The 21,642-nt window shown below is 49.0% G+C and overlaps 1 protein-coding gene across 1 annotated transcript in view; it reads right to left on the bottom strand.

The window, feature by feature from the left end:
- The window catches only part of CACNA1E (calcium voltage-gated channel subunit alpha1 E), a 497,143-nt gene that overhangs the window by 235,828 nt on the left and 239,673 nt on the right, over positions 1-21,642 (bottom strand). Inside the window, 3 exon segments of the mRNA XM_081194559.1 lie at positions 2,670-2,851; positions 7,141-7,293; positions 9,892-9,995. Of these exon segments, the coding sequence (XP_081050685.1) occupies positions 2,670-2,851; positions 7,141-7,293; positions 9,892-9,995 (439 nt within the window).

Genomic DNA, 21,642 nt, shown 5'->3' on the forward strand with positions numbered 1-21,642 from the left:
CAGGCAACCACGCACTGAGTCTATGCGAGCCTGCTGTCCACACTGACATCACTTGGGAAAAGGAGGCAGGTGTGGTTTAACATGATGCTACTGTACCAAACACTAGGGGAGTCACAGGCAGGAAAACACTGCAGCTTCAGCTCACTTGTTAAAATAATGCCTGAGGATGTATCAAACCCTCACAACTCATGCACATCATACAATTTAATATAGAAGCACTGAAGGGAATAGATGTAATACTGTGAAAAAAGTAGAAACAAGCTCACTTGTTCACTAAATTGAAACCCCACCAGTCTACTACCCTTAGTATCGCAAGATTGCCATGACAGTGCTTGGACTAAAATTGTCAACCAAAAGCTTTACTTTTCTGGTTTATTACCACAACAGTTATTAACAGTGGGCTTCAGTAAAGCAAACAATTTAATTAGACAGTGCCTATATGATATGGAGTGACAGAACAATTTGGCCACAATAAGGAAATGTTGTCCATAGTTATGATTATTTTCCACCTAGGCATTTTGACACTTTGGCACTCTATCTGCAAAATTTAACAATCCCCAAATAGTGACAAGCTTTCGCTTTTGCAAGATTGAATATGCTGTAGAGTGGTGCCCCGCAAGACGAATGCCTCGCAAGATGGAAAACTCGCTAGACGAAAGAGTTTTCCGTTTTGGAGGTGCTTCGCAAAACGAATCTCCTATGGGCTTGCTTCGCAAGACGAAAATGTCTTGCAAGTTCCTGCGGTTTTTTTCCCCTTTCCCCCCTTTTTCTAAGCCGCTAAGCCGCTTATCAGCTGATCCAATAAGCTGATAAGCCGCTAAAAGCCGCTAATAGCGCTAATCCGCTAATCCGTCAATGGGCTTGCTTCGCAAGACGAAAAACCCGCTAGACGAAGAGAATCACAGAACGGATTCTTTTCATCTTGCGAGGCACCACTGTACGTACTTGAGGGTCGATTTCAAAAAATTCCACTGGAAAAACGGTTATGTCCCTGTGGAGGGGGCAGTATTGAGTCAGTGGCTCATGTGCTTCTGGCTTGCTTTATAAAGATTTGAGGAGTGAGGCTATTACCCCTCTACTATTGTCCATGTCGGCTGACTCAACCATTGCTACTGTGTCCTTTCTTTAAGCAGATCAAGATGATCAGGTGACAGCAAAAACCGCAAGGTTTTTAGCGGGGGCAATTAGAATAAGATCTATTATTGGATTATTGGTGTAAACCTCCAAAATGTACTACAGTGGTACCCCGCAAGACGAATGCCTCGCAAGACGGAAAACCCGCAAGACGAAAGGGTTTTCTGTTTTAGAGGCGCTTCGCAAGACGAATTTCCCTATGGGCTTGCATCGCAAGACGAAAGCCCATAGGGAAATGCTGGCGGTCGGGAGCAAAGACTTTCGCCCACAGCCGGCCTTCAGAAGAGGACCTCTTCTGAAGGCCGGCGGAGGGCAAAAGTCTTTGCTTCCCCCCCCCGCCTGCCTTCCCCCCGCCTGCCCCGGGCGATCTTAAAATGCTGGCGGGCGGGAGCGAAGCGTTCGCTGCCGACCCCCAGCATTTTAAAATCTCCCCGTGTCCCGTAGCTGGGGGTCCCGTAGCGCTGCTGCGAAGCCGGGCGGGGCGGGCGGGAACACCTGCCCCAGCCACCCCGCTTCGGAACGCTGCTCCGAAGCGGGGGGGGGGCGGGAGCACCTGCCCCAGCCGCCGGGCTTCGTAGCGCTGCTGCGAAGCCGGGCGGGGGTGGGAACACCTGCCCCAGCCACCCCGCTTCGGAACGCTGCTCCGAAGCGAGGTTGGGGGGCGGGAGCACCTGCCCCAGCCGCCGGGCTTCGTAGCGCTGCTGCGAAGCCGGGCGGGGGGTGGGAACACCTGCCCCAGCCACCCCGCTTCGGAACGCTGCTCCGAAGCGGGGTGGGGGGGCGGGAGCACCTGCCCCAGCTGCCGGGCTTCGTAGCGCTGCTGCGAAGCCGGGCGGGGGGGTGGGAACACCTTCTGAAGGCGGGCGGGGGGCGAAAGTCTTTGTCCCCCCTGCCTGCCTTCCCAGGGGCTTTTAAATCGCCCCAGACAGCGGAGAAGTCCTCCGCTGTCCGGGGCGATTTTAAAATGCCGCCGGCCAGCATTTTAAGATCGGCCGGACAGCGGAGAAGTCCTCCGCTGTCCCAGGGTTTTTTAAAATGCTGGGGGTGAGAAGAAAAGCCCTTGTCCCCCCCCCCCCAGCCTTCAGAAGAGGTCCGGGGACAGACTGTCCCCGGACCGGGTCTGAAGGCGGTTTCCCTAGGAACGCATTAATTGATTTTCAATGCATTCCTATGGGAAACCGTGCATCGCAAGACGAAAAAACCGCAAGACGAAGAGACTTGCGGAACGAATTAATTTCGTCTTGCGAGGCACCACTGTATGTATAGTTAAGTTTTTACCTCTATCTTCAGTACGTTTTATTTTATTTTATTGTTATGGCTAGTGGCTGATGCAAATAAAGATTCTTCTGATTTTGATTCTCACTTGCAGTGGGAATATACTAAGCAAGGTGAACTGGGCAAGACCTACGCTATATAGGAAATGGAGAGAAAAGAAGTGAAAACACCGTAATAATGGCAAACCGAAGACATCACAATGTAGATTAAGTGGAAGATCTAATTTATCTTCAGAGTCGTTCCTTGCAGGTTTTACTCACATTGTACAGCACTGTAGTCCATCCTTCCATGGTGATGCACTGGAAGACAGTCAACACAGCAAAGAGGATGTTGTCAAACTGGGTGATCCCGTCGTTGGGACCAATCCACTCTCTGCACTCATAACCTGCAGGACATCCCTGCACCCCGCAGGGATGAGGCGGGTCCAACTCTTGCAATTCACCTGAAATCACACACAGGTTAAACCAATAGGACACAGGTGACTCAATGGAAAGCAAAAGGAATGTCCCCAAGAGCAGGGGAGACCCGCAGTATTGTATAACCTTTATTGCAACCAAGCCAAATGAATGAATGAATCTTATTATTACGGTCACAGACCAGTTCCGGCTCACTTACAATATCAGGAAAATCATAAAACACAACAGGAATACATTGAATTGCAATTGGGTATAACAGAGACAATACAGATATAGCGGCAGTTAAAAATATATATTAAATCTTGATCACTAAAATATAACCTAAAATTGTTATTTAAAAGCTTAATCATTTTGGTAGCACTGCTTGTTCCCTAAGTTTTATGGCAGTCACACAGAATTTGGCCACCCTTAGAGTGATCTCTAGATCCTTGTCCTCTACCAGGAGTTTTAGACATTGAAGTTTGGACCCATTTGGAGATTTTTGTATAACAGGAGTGATAAATACCGAGCAGTGGCGTAGCGTGGGGGGTGCCAGGGGTGCCGGCCGCACCGGGCGCAACATCTGGGGGGGGGCGCGCTCGCTGCCTCCGGAGTCGCCGAAGAGCCTCGGGCGCAGGCTGTAGCGGAGCCGCATGTCTCGCGGAACCGACGAGCTGTGCGCGCATCCGGGCTGAAGGCGCCCGGCAGGCAGCGGCTCTCAGCGCTCGCTGCGGAGGACGCGCCAGGCAGCCCCTCCTCACAGCCCCGCCTCCGCCGGTGCTGCTGCAGCTGCTGGGCCGTTGCATTTTCCTCGCCTCTCTGCCCCCCTCCTCCTCCGGGCAAGCGGCGTCGTTTGGGCGGCAGCGCCAGCGGCAACTCGCAGGTTAGGGGTTAGGGGGGGTGCAAATTACTTGCGTTGCCCCGGGTGCTGACAACTCACGCTACGCCGCTGATACCGAGCATATATCCCCATAGAAATGGCAGCGTAACAAGACATAAGAGAGTTTCTACCTCCATCAAGCTCGTTCGTGGGCAGACTCGTTCCACTTATGGTTTACCCTCGAATCTGCCCTGCAATAAGGCAGATGGCAGCATGTTGAATCTAGTGAGGATATTTGGGTATTTGTAATTTTGACAAATAATTTGCTGGGGTAAATCCTCTCCCATTATCTTTTATTGGTGGGTGTTTATTCATCTCGCTCACGTGGCATTGCAGTTCCACATCCAGCCCAAATGTTACAGTGCTGTGGGCAAACTTCTGAGTTCTCCAGAACTCTTCATCTGTCAAGTTACGGAAGAAAACAACAAAAAGGAGGGGGCCATCACACACACACACACACACACACACACACACACACACACACACACACAACACCTCTTGTTTCACTGGACAACTGATGAAAAGTTATAGGGAATTCAAAAAAAACTTGCTCACAGCTCTGTGACCTTTGGTTTGCCCCATAAAAAGGTTGTGATGTTGTAGCTTTCCTGCAGCAAGAATTTCTATGGGAGCACAGTGCATCTCTGTGTGGTTGGCACACATGGGTACCCACTGCATCCTCTCTCTGTAGGAGGCGGGGCCTCCCCAGCACCAGAATTTTGCCCTCATTGTGCATTATCCCCAACTGCAATGCACCCAGGAGGACTCTTGGGGTGGGTGAGTTAAAACTGCCCAATTGCTCCTAGAGACTTCCAGTTCCTTATGGGAGGGACTAAGTATTGACTCTCCTCACATGGTCTCACCATTGTGTTCCAGTTACTTTCCCCCAGTGGCGTAGCGTGGGTTGTCAGTACCCAGGGCAAGGCAAGTAATTTGCGCCCCCTAACCCGTGGATTTGCGCCCCCTAACCCTAACCCCCAGATGTTGCGCCCGGTGCGGCCGGCCCCCCCTGCACCCCCCACGCTACGCCACTGCTTTCCCCAAAGAACTCAGTGGGTGCAACTGAGAGCTGAGCCAACAACTATCCAACTAGCTTCACCCAACATCTCCTTGGGTTCAGGTTCTTTGCCACATTCGAGCGGGGCACTAGAGTGTTGCAAATTCTATATTACACACACACACCCTGCACAAAATGTGGGGATTCAGCAGAGTAAGTGATTTATGAATCTATGCATTTAAAATATCCGTTCTCATAACCCCCTTGCCTTAGAAACCCAAAACCTTACAACCACAGCTGCCATCTGGCAGTGATTTGGTTTTCAACAGTATTCTGGTTTCCAGTGGCGTAGCGTGGGGGGTGCCAGGGGTGCTGGCCGCACCGGGCGCAACATTTGGGGGGCGCATTTGGCCGGCCCTCCTCGAGGAAGCAGGAACCGCACTGTCCTCGGACCTCCTCCGAAGGCTGGCGGTGGGGCGGAGAGACCTTCTCCCCGCGCCAGCCTTCGGAAGGCTGCTCCGAAGCCTGGCGGTGGGGCGGAGAGACCTTCTCCCCGCGCCAGCCTTCGGATGGCTGTCCTGAAGACTTGTGGTGGGAGCAGTGGCGTAGCGTGGGGGGTGCAGGGGGGGCCTGCCGCACCTGGCGCAACATCTGGGGGGGCGCGGAAGAGACTCGAGTGCTAAAATCCACAGGTTAGGGGGCGCAAATTACTTGCCTTGCCCCAGGTGCTGAGAACCCACGCTACGCCACTGCTGGTTTCCACTGTGTGGTGCTGGGTAGGGAGGTGTTACAACAACTCAGGATCTTTCCATTTCTCCCCCACCCTCTCTCATCACAAAATGATTCAGTTAGTGTTTGTGTCCTGAAGTTATCCGGGCTGCCTTGCAAACACCCATGCACCTCGCTGCAAAACACCCACAACTCCCAAATCCTCTCCTGTGTAGGCTAAGGGAGCTGGGCATGTTTAGCCTGGAGAAGAGGAGGTTAAGGGGTGATATGATAGCCATGTTCAAATATAAACGGATGTCACATAGAGGAGGGAGAAAGGTTGTTTTCTGCTGCTCCAGAGAAGCGGACACGGAGCAATGGATCCAAACTACAAGAAAGAAGATTCCACCTAAACATTAGGAAGAACTTCCTGACAGTAAGAGCTGTTCGACAGTGGAATTTGCTGCCAAGGAGTGTGGTGGAGTCTCCTACTTTAAGCAGAGGCTTGACAATCATATGTCAGGAGTGCTCTGATGGTGTTTCCTGCTTGGCAGGGGGTTGGACTCGATGGCCCTTGTGGTCTCTTCCAACTCTATGATTCTATGATTCTATGATTCTAGTCGTTTTTGGTGTTGGGAAATCTGGCATAAAACTCCAAACTATGTATGCATGCGCATGTTTTAGGGTGAGGTCAGCAAAGAGTAAGGATATTTCCATGAGGATTTCAATTTGATGAACTTTTATTTGGCTTTGCTCTAGTTATCTCCCACTTGCCCTACTGCAATGCACTCTACATGGGGCTACCTTTGAAGGTGATCAGAAAACTACAACTAACACAGAATGCAGCAGCTAGACTGGTGACTGGGAGTGGCCGCTTGGACCACATAACACTGGTCTTGAAAGACCTACATTGGCTCCCAGTACATTTCCAAGCACAACTCAAAGTGTTGATGCTGACCTTTAAAGCCCTAAATGGCCTTGGTCCTGTATACCTGAAGGAGCATCTCCACTCCCATCGTTCAGCCCGGATACTGAGAACCAGCTCCAAGGGCCTTCTGGCAGTTCCCTCACTGCGAGAAGTGAGGTTACAGGGAACCAGGCACAGGGCCTTCTCAGTAGTGGCGCCCACCCTGTGGAACACCCTCCCATCAGATGTCAAGGAAATAAACAACTATCTGACTTTTAGTAGACATTTGAAGGCAGCCCTTAGGGAAGTTTAAATGTTTAATGTTTTATCGTATTTTTAATATTCTGTTGGGAGCCGTCCACAGTGGCTGGGGAAACTGAGCCAGATGGGTGGGGTATAAGTAATAAGTTATTATTTTTTATTATTATCGCGAGCAATGTTTCTGTTGTTATCTTCCTTGAGCCTTTTGGGGTGGAGGTCTGGGGAAGGGGCGCTAGCTCCTGGGGGCCAAGCCCTTTTGCCCCCCCCGGCAACATTTTTGGGGTGGGGGCCACATCCCCCCCAATGTCCAAAAAGCAGAGAGGCAAGCATTGTGCAACTCCAGGGGCCAACTCCTTCACCTCCTGCTCCTGTTGTGGTAGGAAAGGAAAATCGAAGCAGCCTCCCGCCAGCAATGGCACCAAGATGCAACTGGAGGAGGAGCCACATGCCGTAGGGTGAATCGGTGCCTTGGTGGCCACCCTGGAAGCCCCTGATGGCTTCCTGTGTTTGCTATGGTGGCACCTGAGAAGTCAAAGGCTAGAACTAAGCTGGAAAAGGAGAGGGGATATGGGACGTTCCTCACCTGAATTGTTTACGTAGCAAGCCCGGTGAAGCTTTCCGCTGTAGAACTCCAGGCCAATGATGGCAAACATCAGGATGGCGAAGAAGAGGAGGAGACCGATCTGCAGAAGAGGCACCATTGCCTTCATGATGGATTTGAGCACAATCTGTAAACCTTGATGAAGAGAAAGGGGGAGAATGCCATTAAAAACAGAAGTACCATTGCCAGATGCGGTCAGGCAATTTTCCTCTCCTAAAAGTAGGAGCTCTGGAGGGAGGGAAGGAGGGAGGAAGGGATGGAAGGAAGGAAGGAGGAGGAGGAGGAGGAGGAGGAGGAGGAGAAGGAGGAGGAGGAGGAGGAGTAGGAGAAGGAGAAGGAGGAGAAGGAGGAGGAGAAGGAGGAGGAGGAGGAGGAGGAGAAGGAGGAGGAGGAGGAGGAGGAGGAGGAGGAGGAGGAGGAGAAGGAGGAGGAGGAGAAGGAGGAGGAGGAGGAGGAGGAGGAGGAGGAGAAGGAGGAGGAGGAGGAGGAGAAGGAGGAGAAGGAGAAGGAGAAGGAGGAGGAGGAGGAGGAGGAGGAGAAGGAGAAGGAGGAGGAGGAGAAGGAGGAGGAGAAGGAGGAGGAGGAGGAGGAGAAGGAGAAAGGGCCATTACAATATGAAGAAGTCAATATAAGGCTTATCTATACTTCCCCTTTGCCCTGCACTTTCCAGGCATAGTTCCATGCTTTAAAACTCCATGTCTTTTGCCCAGAGCTTTCCCCAAATTCAAGTTTTCTGCGTATTGCCATTTGCTTCATTTCAGCTTTAAAGAGTGTTTTTTTGCTGGAAAAGCTCCAGAGCAAAAATAAAGTGTGCTCAGGGAACAGAGCTTTAAAGTGCAGACCATGCCCAGAAAAAGCAGTGGGAAAGGTAGTGTGGATAAGCCCAAAGACTGAACAGTTACAAAAAATCTTATCTGGAAAGCTGGCTACTACAATGCTAAAGTCGGAGGGAAGCAAAGTAGAGTAGGTGCAGGTCTGGCAGCACATCACAGAATTGGTAGAAATGGGACAGTCATTAGCAAAAGGAAGGGCTGTCCACCAGAGCCACCCTTAAGAGCATCTTATGGGATGCAGGAGGCAATGGATGTGCCATGCAACAAAGGTATTTGCACAAGAGAAAGATGCTTGTGCAAACAAGCCAGGCAGCGTCACAGTCCTCAGGTTGTCTTGCAGACTGCTGACTCAGCGGTGGTTTTATAAATTATGGAATTCGAAGCACGCCCATGAAAACTCTGACCTGGCTCCTCAGCCAGTGGCGTAGCGTGGGGGGTGCAGGGGGAGCCGGCCGCACCGGGCGCAACATCTGGGGTTAGGGTTAGGGGGCGCAAATCCACAGGTTAGGGGGCGCAAATCCACAGGTTAGGGGGCACAAATTACTTGCCTTGCCCCGGGTGCTGACAACCCACACTACGCCACTGTCCTCAGCCCAACCAAGAAGTGTTTTTTAAGCAGAAGATGGAGAGTTCAGCAAACAACACCAACCTGCTCATTCACTTGCTGGCTTCTGCAACTGCCTCCACCATGTATTCACTTCCCCCAGCCCACTGGAGCTGGTAGCAATGTCTTGACCACTATGACGTGGCACTCCCCTGCTTTGCAAGATTTCTGATCAAGTGGATCAAGGCGTGGTGAAGTTCTTGCCGCCTGACAGGATAATGCACACCACCGGACTCATCAGGTGATGACGTGCACACTCCGGACAAATGATAAATAGCATTCTCACCATGGTATCTCCAGAGCCAGGCCTGATAAAGTGTGTTTGCTGTATGCTCCACCCCCATGTCTCTCAGACTTCATCCCTGAACTAGTTGGCATAGCCAGTGTGGGAGCCCACTTAATCTTCAGCCAGGATTACTGTATTTTTCGCTCTACAGGACGCACGTTTTCCCCTCCCCCTCCCCCTCCAAAAATGAAGGGGAAATGTGTGTGCGTCCTATGGAGTGGATGCAGGCTCCTTGGCTTCAGCGATAGCAATGCAAAGCCTCCGAAGCGCAGAGGGAGAGCTCCCCCCGCACTCCGGAGGCTTCGCGTTGCTTTCGCTGAAGCCGCCTGAAGCCCCTGGAGCGCAGGGAATGACCGCTGTGCTCCAGGGGCTTCAGGCAGCCATCTGCAAGCCTTCAGAGTGTGGCAGGAACTCCTGCTGCGCTCCGAAGGCTTGCGGATAGCCGCCTGAAGCCTGTAGAGCGAGAGGAGTCAGTGCACACCAATCCCTCTTGCTCTCCAGGCTTCGCTTCGCTGGAGAGGCGCTGCACAGTTTTCCCTCTCTGCGCAGCGCCCCTTTAGCGAAGCGGGAGGAAAAATGGAAGGGCTCCGTTTCTCCTGCCGCTTCGCTGAAGGGGCTCTGAGCAGAGAGGGGGCGAAATTTTTTTCCCCTGTTCTCCCCCTCCTATAGTCCGGTGCGTCCTATAGAGCGAAAAATACGGTGTATTTTTTTTCTGGCCCTCCAGGCAGCATGTCCTGCATCCACCAAGCTCCTGACGACCAGGATCCTCCCAGGGCCTCAGGTTCATGAGACCTGGCAACTCAGTTGTTAGCAATCGCCCCCTATGCAACATCCCAGAAAGTGTGAACCCGGGACTTTCTTGCACGGCATCTCCTGCAGCAATTCCCCCTGGCTGCGTAAAGTGCTCCTGCGAACAGCACAGCGGGATATGAAGGATTCACGCTGTAAACACCAATGCTGCTCAGCGGGGAAGGAGGAGGAAGGAGGGAGGGAGGGATGGGGATGCTTACTAGGAATGCCTGAGACAAGCTTCAAGGGTCTGAGCACTCGCACTGCCCGCAGCGTCCTCAGGTCCACATGGGTGTTGAAATGGGTCCCTGCTGTGGCGAGGATGCTGGAGACAAACAAGAAGAAAAGTTACTAAACATAGATCTCGGGCAAGGCACATATGCCTGCCTGCCTGCCTGCTTGCAGGAGGAGGCGTTCCGCACACCAGGCACCTGACAGCCGGAACTGGTGCACCTTACCCTCCGCTGTGAGTCAACAGCCATTTCTCAGTCTAAACTTAGCATCCTTAAGCTGAGCAGCAATTAAAAGATGTGCACTGGTGCCGAGACTCACATTTTCCAGCTCAGCCTCATCCAGCCAGCCTTACATTCGTACCAGCGCTCACGGGCTCGACCATTTCCTCTGCACGAGGGAGGGCTTGAACTGGGAGATGAGGCTGGGGTGGGGGGCATAGACGGTGTGACCCCCCCCCCCCGGCCTCAGAGCTCTCTCCAGGAAAAGAGAGAAACAGGGCTGTTCTGCGAAGCCTCTGGCATTACCTGTCTTCATCCCAAGCCAAGGCAGAGCTTAAGTACCAATTGTGACTGCATCTGATCATAATGATGATTTTTTTAAAAAAAAGATATTTCAGGCTGGCCCCTCTCTTCCCCTTCTCTCTGTATACTCCCTCTGCTGTCTCCCCAACTGTTAAAATGTAGGGTCAAATGCACACCACATTCTTTGCACTCTTAAAAAAACCCAAAAAACCTGAAAAGCAGTCGTGGGAAGTACAACTTTCAATTCAGTATTTTAACAAAAGGAGGGGGTGAGGGGGACAACTGCTGGGAAACTATGAGCCCTAGAGTTTTGTTTTATGTAGTTTGTTTTATAAAGTCTCATCCTCCTTTTCAAGAAAACGAAACAAACCCAGAGCAATTTGCGAGCCACGTGTCATAGAATGAAACACAATTTAGCACCTTATTAGAACACTCCAAAAGCCTCAAAATATTTCAAAACACTGCCGAAACCAAGTTTTGACAAATATAAAATTGTCAAAACCAGCCAGAGATATTGGTTTGGCATTCACAACTAATTAGCTGCTGAAGTTTGCAACAAAGTGGCAGGTCTCTAAGATAGGGGACTCTAAGGTTAGTTTCAAACCTGAAAGTGATGGAGCTGTTCTGATGCCCAGAGAATCACATCCCACAATTGTGGGACCACCACTGAAAAGGCCCTTGCGTCTGTGTCCTTGCTACTCTCACTTCCTTTATCAGGCAGGCATCTCAATAGAGTTTCTGGGGCAGGTCATAAGGTACAGGCAGCCGTGCGCAAATAGCTTAAAAAAAATAATCCCCATCTTGTTTGTGGGCAGAGAAATTAACACAATTTCTCTAGGGAGGGAGAAATCACCCCATAGTTTCTCAGGGGTGGGGCTCATTAGCAGTGGCAAAAGTGCCATCTTCTTTCATTTTTCCATTCTGTTCCTTTCCTCCCTTCCTGTTCTGGAAGCGACAGTAGCAGTAACTGTGTTGTTATAGACAAACTCCCCATTCCATCCTCCCCAGGGCCTTTGACCCAGCATCCTTCTGGACGGTATTTTTTTTTTCTAAAAAAAATATGTTTAGGGGTACTCTCATTTTCCTACTCATACTGAAATACTGCCCCTTGAGGACGCCAAACTTAGATTCACAAAATGTTTAGGGGATGATCTCTGGCGGGCTAGGGACAAAGGTGAGAGCTGTTTCCTAGTTCTGCTGGATCTCTCAGTGGCGTTTGATACCATCGACCATAACATCCTTCTGGACCGTCTAGAGGGGCTGTGAGCTGGGGGCACTGTTATACAGTGGTTCCGCTCCTTTCTCCTGGGCCGTGTTCAGAAAGTGGTGGTGGGGGATGAGTGTTCAGACCCCTGGGCTCTCACTTGTGGGGTGCCTCAGGGTTCTGTCCTCTCCCCCATGCTTTTCAACATCGATATGCAGCCACTGGGAGAGATCATCAGGGGGTTTGGACTGGGTGTTCATCAGTATGCAGATGACACCCAGCTCTACCTCTCTTTCAAATCAGAATCAGTGAAGGCGGTGAAGGTCCTGTGTGAGTGCCTGGAGGCGGTTGGTGGTTGGATGGCGGCTAACAGATTGAGGTTGAATCCTGACAAGACAGAAGTACTGTTCTTGGGGGACAGGAGGCGGGCAGGTGTGGAAGATTCCCTGGTCCTGAATGGGGTAACTGTGCAATTGTGAGGCCACCAGGTGCGCAGCATTGGAGTCATTTTGGACTCGCAGCTGTCCATGGAGGCACAGTTCAAATCTGTGTCCAGGGCAGCTGTTTACCAGCTCCACCTGGTACGCAGGCTGAGACCCTACCTGCCTGCGGACTGCCTCGCCAGAGTGATGCATGCTCTGGTTATCTCCCGCTTGGACTACTGCAATGCGCTCTACATGGGGCTACCTTTGAAGGTGACCCAGAAACTACAACTAATCCAGAATGCGGCAGCTAGACTGGTGACTGGGAGCGGCCGCCAAGACCACATAACAGTGGTCTTAAAAGACTTACATTGGCTCCCAGGACGTTTCCGAGCACAGTTCAAAGTATTGGTACTGACCTTTAAAGCCCTAAACGGCCTCGGTCCTGTGTACCTGAAGGAGCGTCTCCACCCCCATCGTTCAGCCCGGACACTGAGATCCAGCGCCGAGGGCCTTCTGGCGGTTCCCTCACTGCAAGAAGCCAAGTTACAGGGAACCAGGCAGAGGGCCTTCTCGGTAGTGGCACCCTCCCTGTGGAACTCCCTCCCACCAGATGTCAAATAGAACAACAACTACCAGACTTTTAGAAGACATCTGAAGGCAGCCCTGTTTAGGGAAGCTTTTAATGTTTGATGTATTAGAGTATTTTAATATATATTTTTGGAAGCCGCCCAGAGTGGCTGGGGAAGCCCAGGCAGATGGGCGGGGTACAAATAATAAAATTATTATTATTATTATTATTATTATTATTATTATTATTATTATTATTATTATTATTATTATTATTAGCGTACCTCAAGGGAAAAAAGCACTGCTTCTAGGGCATTGTGGGTGAAAAATGGCAGGTGCTGGGTTGTGGCGAGAAAAATAGCAAAAGGTATCTGAGAAAAGTTTGTTTAATAAATTGTGGCTCAGTTCTACTACACACATATCATTTATATTGTTTAATTTCCTAGGGCTGGGGATTTGCTATTTTGCCTATGCTGCTCTAACGCAGAATGTATAACACATTGTCAACCCTAATCCTATTTATATAGTACACCTAATGACTGCATTACGCAGGTGGCGCTGTGGGTTAAACCACAGAGCCTAGGGCTTGCCGATCAGAAGGTCGGCGGTTCGAATCCCCGCAACAGGGTGAGCTCCCATTGCTCGGTCCCTGCTCCTGCCAACCTAGCAGTTTGAAAGCACGTCAAAGTGCAAGTAGATAAATAGGTACCACTCTGGCAGGAAGGTAAACGGCGTTTCCGTGTGTTGCTCTGGTTCACCAGAGGTGGCTTAGTCATGCTGGCCACATGACCCGGAAGCTGTACGCCGGCTCCCTTGAACAATAAAGAGAGATGAGCGCTGCGACCCCAGAGTCGGCCACGACTGGACCTAACGTTCAGGGGTCCCTTTACCCTTTACCTTTAATGACTGCATTATAATCTTCTCTTTCTCTCTTAGGCTTTGCAGGCATTTTATTGCAATGGCCGCTTACCATCCTTGTCCCTTTCCAGCTGCCTGTTTGTGGCCATTATGGCTGCCCTGGGCTGCCACAGGGGCTCATGGTTGCCCGCCAAAGCCAATGTCAGGGACCGGGCAGAGGAGGAATGGTGGAAACGACCTCCCCATCCTGACCCTTCCAGTGAGGAGGAAGAGGAAGACAGTTTAGATGTACAACAGGGGTTTGAGGGAGGTCGCAGCTCAGAGGCAGATGAGGGGGAAGTTGGGAAATCCTGGGAGAACCGGGGCCAACACCCGGCTGACACGTTGTTATTAGAAAGCATCCCAGACCCTCCATCTCCCAGAACCTGGCGAGCCTTAAAAGTAGGAGAGCAAAGAGCTAAAAGACAGAGGGCACATAGCAGCACCTGTAGGAGAGACGATGAGAATGGCAAATGAGGAAATGGGAGAGACGAGGTGGGGTGGCGATTCACTCAGGACAATGCCATTATCCAAGAGGCTGGGTTCTATAGCCTCTCTGTAGAAGTACAGTGGTACCTTGGGTTACATATGCTTCAGGTTACATACACTTCAGGTTACAGACTCCGCTAACCCAGAAATAGCACCTCGGATTAAGAACTTTGCTTCAGGATGAAAACAGAAATCGCAAGGCAGCGGCGCAGCAGCAGCAGCTGGAGGCCCCATTAGCTAAAGTGGTAATTCAGGTTAAGAACAGTTTCAGGTTAAGAACGGACCTACGGAACGAATTAAGTACGTAACCAGAGGTACCACTGTACTGAATAAAAAGAGGATAGTAAGAAACATTCCCTTGTCTTTGTACGTTCCTGGCAACCAGCTGAGAGCCACTGACAGCCGCTTGACACCCGTCCATTCAAATGGGCCAATTCGCGGTGTCCCAGGAGGCGTAGTTTTGGCGAGCAGACCTGAGAGTTGCTGGCTTCACTCAGGTCCACTCACCAACTATTCATTCCTGGCCGACGCTCACCCTGCAGTCCAGTCGGCCGGGAGCGTCGCCCAGCCAGAACCCACCCTTCCTTAATAGTTGATTATTGCATTAACCAAATGGTTAATTGCATTAACCAATTATTGCATTAACCAAATAGTTGATTATTGCATTAACCAACCTTTTCATCCTACAGGGATCTGCTGTGGTTGTCTGAATATTGCCGTATTCAGCCCTGGGAAGGAAGTTCCCCTAAACTGCAGGTTTTGCCTTCTCCATACCACTAGTCACAACTTGGCGGTTTAGGCCTTGGGCGGAATCCTATGGTCTTTCATCCAGTCAGGGTGTGGGTGAAGTGGTGACTCACCCCTTCCCCCTTTCCCTGTGGTGGTGATAACAGGGTAGCCCATTAGAGGGAATTCTCTTTCAGAAGAGAAACTGGAATGTGTCCAGAGGAGGGCAACCAAAATGATCAAAGGCCTGGAAACGATGCCTTATGAGGAACGGCTAAGGGAGCTGGGCATGTTTAGCCTGGAGAAGAGGAGGTTAAGGGGTGATATGATAGCCATGTTCAAATATATAAAAGGATGTCACATAGAGGAGGGAGAAAGGTTGTTTTCTGCTGCTCCAGAGAAGCGGACACGGAGCAATGGATCCAAACTACAAGAAAGAAGATTCCACCTAAACATTAGGAAGAACTTCCTGACAGTAAGAGCTGTTCGACAGTGGAATTTGCTGCCAAGGAGTGTGGTGGCGTCTCCTTCTTTGGAGGTCTTTAAGCAGAGGCTTGACAACCATATGTCAGGAGTGCTCTGATGGTGTTTCCTGCTTGGCAGGGGGTTGGACTCGATGGCCCTTGTGGTCTCTTCCAACTCTATGATTCTATGATTCTATTCTAAGAGCAAGTTGCGTAGGGCTAGCAGGCCACATTCCCAGAATAGACCCTGACATGCCTCAGACCCCCTTCGGGGGGGGGGCTGAAAGTGATATACGCCAATGCCTATGCCAAGGTTTACCTACATAGTAGTATACCTACAATACACCTGAAGGAGCGTCTCCACCCCCATCGTTCAGCCCGGACACTGATGTCCAGCACCAAGGGCCTTCTGGCGGTTCCCTCACTGTGAGAAGCAAAGCTACAGGGAACCAAGCAGAGGGCCTTCTTGGTAGTGGCGCCCACCCCGTGGAAGGCCCTCCCATCAGATGTCAAAGAAATAAACAACTACTGACATTTAGAAGACATCTGAAGGCAGCCCTGTTCAGGGAAGTTTTTAATGTGTGACAATTTAATGTATTTTTAATCTTTGTTGGAAGCCGCCCAGAGTGGCTGGGGAAATAAATTATCATTATTATTATTATTATTATTATTATTATTATTATTATTATTATTATCTGAAATCCATAAAGTTGTGGTCATTTTCAATCCCAGCCAGTTGTTGTGTCCATTCCTTTACCCCTCTTAGTTAATGTGCACCAGGGCAGGGGGACTCAGCAGCTGTCAGATGGTAGGAATGTGCAGAAGCCACCTGGAAAATTTTGCAACTCTTAACGAGCCTCTTTCTTTCTTTCTTTCTTTCTTTCTTTCTTTTTTTCTTTCACTTCCCTTTGATTGTTCCCTCCAAAGAGGATCTCCAAATTTGATTCAAAAATTCGCTTATAATACAGAGAAGATGGAAATCTTTGTTGAATACTTGTTGATTGCTTTGCTGATGGATTTCTCCAGCGTCAACGTTTATCTATTAGTCTTATATTTATTCTTCATTTTAGATCAAGGGCAAAATGCATACAAGAACAGATTGCTGATTAGACACATTTTCAGACGTAATTGATCGGGGAGAATTTGTAACATATGCAAACTTGCATGTAAAGCTAAGCAAATAAAACTCATAAAATCTGCGAATGAGAATGTTCATCATGTTTACACACATTTTAACAAGGTAAAAAGGGACTTGATGAGGGTCCTTTTTTGCACCTGTGTTTGGGCTGCAGGTGGGGGCCCGATTATGAACATACCTTTACATGCACAACAATCCCTGCACAGTGTTATTGTCATTGTTTTTTATTATGTATTTTGTGTTTTTTATCTTTTTGTGAACTGCCCTGAGATCTATGGGTGAATGATTTAATCAATCAATCAATCAATCATTATTATTAATAGGGAATAAATCCCACTGAACCCACCAGGTCTTACTCTGAGTAGACAATGTGTAGGATTGAGCTGTAATTAGAATATATTCCAGAACTGTACAGGTGTTTATGGGTTTCTTAGTACATCAAAAGGGAGCAGGATTAAGAAACAGAACTAATGAAGGAGGGCTCCATTATTGAGAGTGCTTCTCTCTGGGAAGTTAAAGATAAGATTATTGAATAAATGGAATATAACCAGTGTAAATTAGATATATATGTAAAAAATGGTAATGGGGTTTATTGGAAATGATGTGGAGAAAGTCTATTTTATTCCAAAAATTAATGCTGAATGGTGGTTGGAAAGATATGTAATGTTGTGTTTGCAAAAAGTCTTTTCATTCATTTGCTAATAGCAACAAATTTGTGTGTAGCCAATTATATGACGAGACACTGTAGTTCTGTAAAAGCTATAAAGATGTTATGCAGACAGCTCAAGCATGTTGGAAGAAAAGTATGTCTGAGTAAGACATTTGAGTAAGGCCTTCTAAATCGCAGGATTTATTTCTGAGTAAATATGCATAGGACTGTGCTGTAGGGCTCTGGAAAATTGGACTCCCTTTTTGAGTCATACAATGTTGATGAACAAGAATCGCCTAAAAGAAACTAGTGTTCCATATAGTGTCCAGATCAAGGGAAATAAAAGCACTGCTCTGTTCTGCCTTGGCCAGATCCCACTTGGAGTCCTGGAACCTGTACAAAGAAGGGTGACCAAAGGTTTGGAAAGCAAACCTTATGAGGGAACTGGGTAGGCTTAGCCTAGATAAGAGGAAACTGAGAGATGTGACAGCCATCTTCAACTATCTCAAGGGATGTCACGTGGAACATGGACCACACTTGTTTTCTCCTGCTCTGGAGGGTAGGACCTGAATCAATGGTTTCAAGCTACAAGAAAGGAGATTCCAACTAAACGTCAGGAAGTATTTTCTGGCAAGTAAGAGCTGTTTGACAGTGGAACAGACTCCCTTGGAAGGTGGTGGACCTTCCTTGGAGGATTTTAAGGAGGGGTTGGATTGCCATCTGTCATGGATGCTTTAGTTGAGATCCCAACATTGCAGGGAGCTGGACTACATGGTCCTCAGGGTCTCTTCCAACTCTACAATTCTATGATTCTACTGCCACAATGCTAATTTTGTTTTGGAAGCATGTTTTTCCCCTGAAAAATCTTCTTTTTAAAAAAACCCACACTATTTGGTGGAAAATCTTTTGAGAGAGCTGCCCTAGGGAAGCTCCCAGCCCCTCATTTTGTCTGTGGCGGAGAAGAAACTGTAGCATCCGATTTTGGGGACTCTTAAGTAAGGCACCCTCAGCTGGCCCCTTTAACCTCAAAAGAGGAGGGGTCTAGAACGTGAGGAATCTCTGGAAAAGATGTTGAAATATACATTTATTTTAAAAATGCAGAAGCATTTTTACCTGTCATTCTAGGGGAGGATATTAACAGACAGGATAGTAAATTGTTTTTCTGTGCAACAACGGCAGCAAGAATATTATTGGCACAGAAATGGAAACAAGAAGAATTACCGACGAAAGAAGAATGGCAGACGAAATCAATGGACTATGCAGAATTAGATAAGATGACAGGAAGGATCCGAAACCTGCGGGACCAGAGATTCTCAGAGGACTGGAGTAAATATTTGAATTATCTGAAAAGCAATTGTAATAAACAGATTACGCTAGTAGGACTGCAAGAAGCTTTGTAAGGAGGATTATGTGAAATATTGCGGAGAAGACTAAGAAGAGAGTTATTAGTTAAGGACATTTAAAAGTAATAGGGAAATTAAGAAATGTAGATTAAGTGATAAAGATTGAAAAATCTTCAGATGCGGTTGATGGAAGTCCAAAACACTGTATAAGGTAAGAAAATACGTTATGCTTGTTGGGAATGATGTGTGTGTGTGTGTGTGTGTGTGTGTGTGTGGAATCTCTCAAATGGCTTCTGATCTCCTCAGTGCATCATGTGAAGTGAGGATGGCAAAACTGCTGAAGCAACGGGTCCTTGCCAAATCATGCTTCTGGAATTGCTCCAGAACATCTGTATCTCATTCCTCTGCACTGAACTGTTGGCTATTTGTAGTTTAGTAGCGCTGCAGAGAGCTTGCTGGGGAGACCATGCATAACAAGGAACTCAAAAATAACTTTAACAAGGCTTTAATAACAAAACAAAAACTCCTTTTACACTAAAGATAACAACAACAAACATGACCCAACCCCACCCCACCCCACCCCCCGGGTAATGAAGGAGCTAGGTGCTGCTCCTTATATACTATGCCCAAATGCTGACACAGCTTAATTAACACAACCTAGCAGCACCTGCTATGTTTCACAGCTGTAAGACTGGGTCTCGTCATTTGCCCTGGCCCTTAAAGACATACACAACTTAAAGACATACACTGTGTACAGTTCTGGGCACCACAATTCAAGAAGGACACTGACAAACTGGAACGTGTCCAGAGGAGGGCAACCAAAATGGTCAAAGACCTGGAAACGATGCCTTATGAGGAACGGCTAAGGGAGCTGGGCATGTTTAGCCTGGAGAAGAGGAGGTTAAGGGGTGATATGATAGCCATGTTCAAATATATAAAAGGATGTCACATAGAGGAGGGAGAAAGGTTGTTTTCTGCTGCTCCAGAGAAGCGGACAGGGAGCAATGGATCCAAACAACAAGAAAGAAGATTCCACCTAAACATTAGGAAGAACTTCCTGACAGTAAGAGCTGTTTGACAGTGGAATTTTCTGCCAAGGAGTGTGGTGGAGTCTCCTACTTTGGAGGTCTTTAAGCAGAGGCTTAACAACCATATGTCAGGAGTGCTCTGATGGTGTTTCCTGCTTGGCAGGGGGTTGGACTCGATGGCCCTTGTGGTCTCTTCCAACTCTATGATTCTATGATTCTATGATTCTAACTTGTGAAACAATAATGAACCTTCACATTTTACAGAGACCATTCAACATACAGATCCTCTGCTTCAAAGATCAGAGTATTCAGGGGAGAGCAGAAGCAATGTGCAGGCGACACCAAGTGGAACAAGAGTAAGAAACCCAATTCTGTGGACCAGGTATACTCAATTACAGTAGCCTTCCACCACCAAGCCACTACAGAGCTGTGCCAGTCCATTTGCCGTCCTGTGTAATTATATCCTAGGCTCCCAAACCAGTCGAGACGTTGCTCTTCAAAATTGCTACTTTTCTTTATGGCATCAATTTAATCTTCCCGCAGGGCACAATCAATCCTACGTGGAGACAGCCCCGGGAAGGCAGAAGTCTCTCCCCAGGTAACAAGTGACAACTTCTCAAGATTAATATTCTTCAAATCAGAAGGTGCATGCTCCTTTAAGACATCAACGTCGCAAGCCAGTAAACAAGCTGCAGTGATCCGCCAGGAGGAGTTTAGCAAAAGGGAAGTGGGCAGAAGTCACAACAGCTGTGATGAGGACCATACTCTGCCAGGTTGGCAAACAGGTCCCAGAGACTGAAGCTCATTCAGAGGAGGGGAGCCGTGAAGATAAGCCACAGAAAAAAAGGCCAGTAATAATAATAATAATAATAATAATAATAATAATAATAATAATAATAATAATAATACTTTATTATTCCCCAGCCACTCTGGGCGGCTCCCAATCAAGTGTTAAAAACAGTACAGCGTTAAATATTAAAAACTTCCCTGAACAGGGCTGCCTTCAGATGTCTTTTAAAGATAGGACAGCTGCTTATTTCCTTCACATTTGTAGGGAGGGTGTTCCACAGGGTGGGCACCACTACCAAGAAGGCCCTCTGCCTGGTTCCCTGTAACCTCACTTCTCACAATGAGGGAACCACCAGAAGGCCCTCGGCACTGGACCTCATTGTCCGGGTAGAACGATGGGGGTGGAGATGCTCCTTCAGGTATACAGGGCCGAGGCCGTTTAGGGCTTTAAAATTCAGCACCCAACACTTTGAATTGTGCTCGGAAACGTCCTGGGAGCCAATGTAGGTCTTTTAAGACCGCTGTTATGTGGTCTCGGCGGCCACTCCCAGTCACCAGTCTAGCGGCCACATTCTGGATTAATTGCAGTTTCCGGGTCACCTTCAAAGGAAGCCCCACATAGAGCGCGTTGCAGTAGTCCAAGCGGGAGATAACTAGAGCATGCACCACTCTGGTGAGACAGTCCGCGGGCAAGTAGGGTCTTAGCCTGCGTACCAGGTGGAGCTGGTAGGCAGCTGCCCTGGACACAAAATTAACCTGCATCTCCATGGACAGCTGGGAGTCCAAAATGACTCCCAGGCTGCGCACCTGGTCCTTCAGGGGCACAGTTACCCCATTCAGGACCAGGGAGTCCTCCACACCCACCCGCCCCCTGTCCCCCCAAAACTGTACTTCTGTCTTGTCAGGATTCAACCTCAATCTGTAGAAACAGGGTACGGTGTAAACACCCACCCACACACACACACACACACACACAGGGTACGGGATGACATGGGAACAAGAGCATATATCATTTTTCATTTCACCTCTAAAGCCACCTGTTAGGGTTCCAAGGGGTTGCTCGAGAGCAAGCAGGCAAACACCTCCCTGCTCGGCTGTGAAGCCTTGCTTCTGATGCCAAAATAAACTTTATCTGTCCAGAGCGCCACTCTCCCGTGTCTTGCTCATTCACTGGCAGAATCCGTGAGTGGGCGTCCTTAAACCTTCCCCAGCAAAGTAGTTTCTTGACGCCCAGTCTGCGCCTCCCCTCTCGGCGTGAAAGCTTACTGCGCAAGGAGGGCGTGGGTAACGGAGGACCCTCTCTCCTCCCCGCTTTGCCCAGGCAAGGTGTCCTGGCACCGCCTCGCCTCCTCCGAGCCCTGAAGCTCCTCTCCACTGGAGGCGTGGTTACTCTCCTCTGCTGAGGAGGAGCTGCTTTCCACGATCTTTGGGGGCTCTCTGTAATCCATCCGGCTTTTCCCCTCTCCCCCCTGAGCCGATGGCAGTTCCCTGACACCAC

The sequence above is a fragment of the Podarcis bocagei genome (assembly GCF_964188305.1).
Source record: "Podarcis bocagei genome assembly, chromosome: 5".
Lineage (NCBI taxonomy): Eukaryota > Metazoa > Chordata > Lepidosauria > Squamata > Lacertidae > Podarcis > Podarcis bocagei.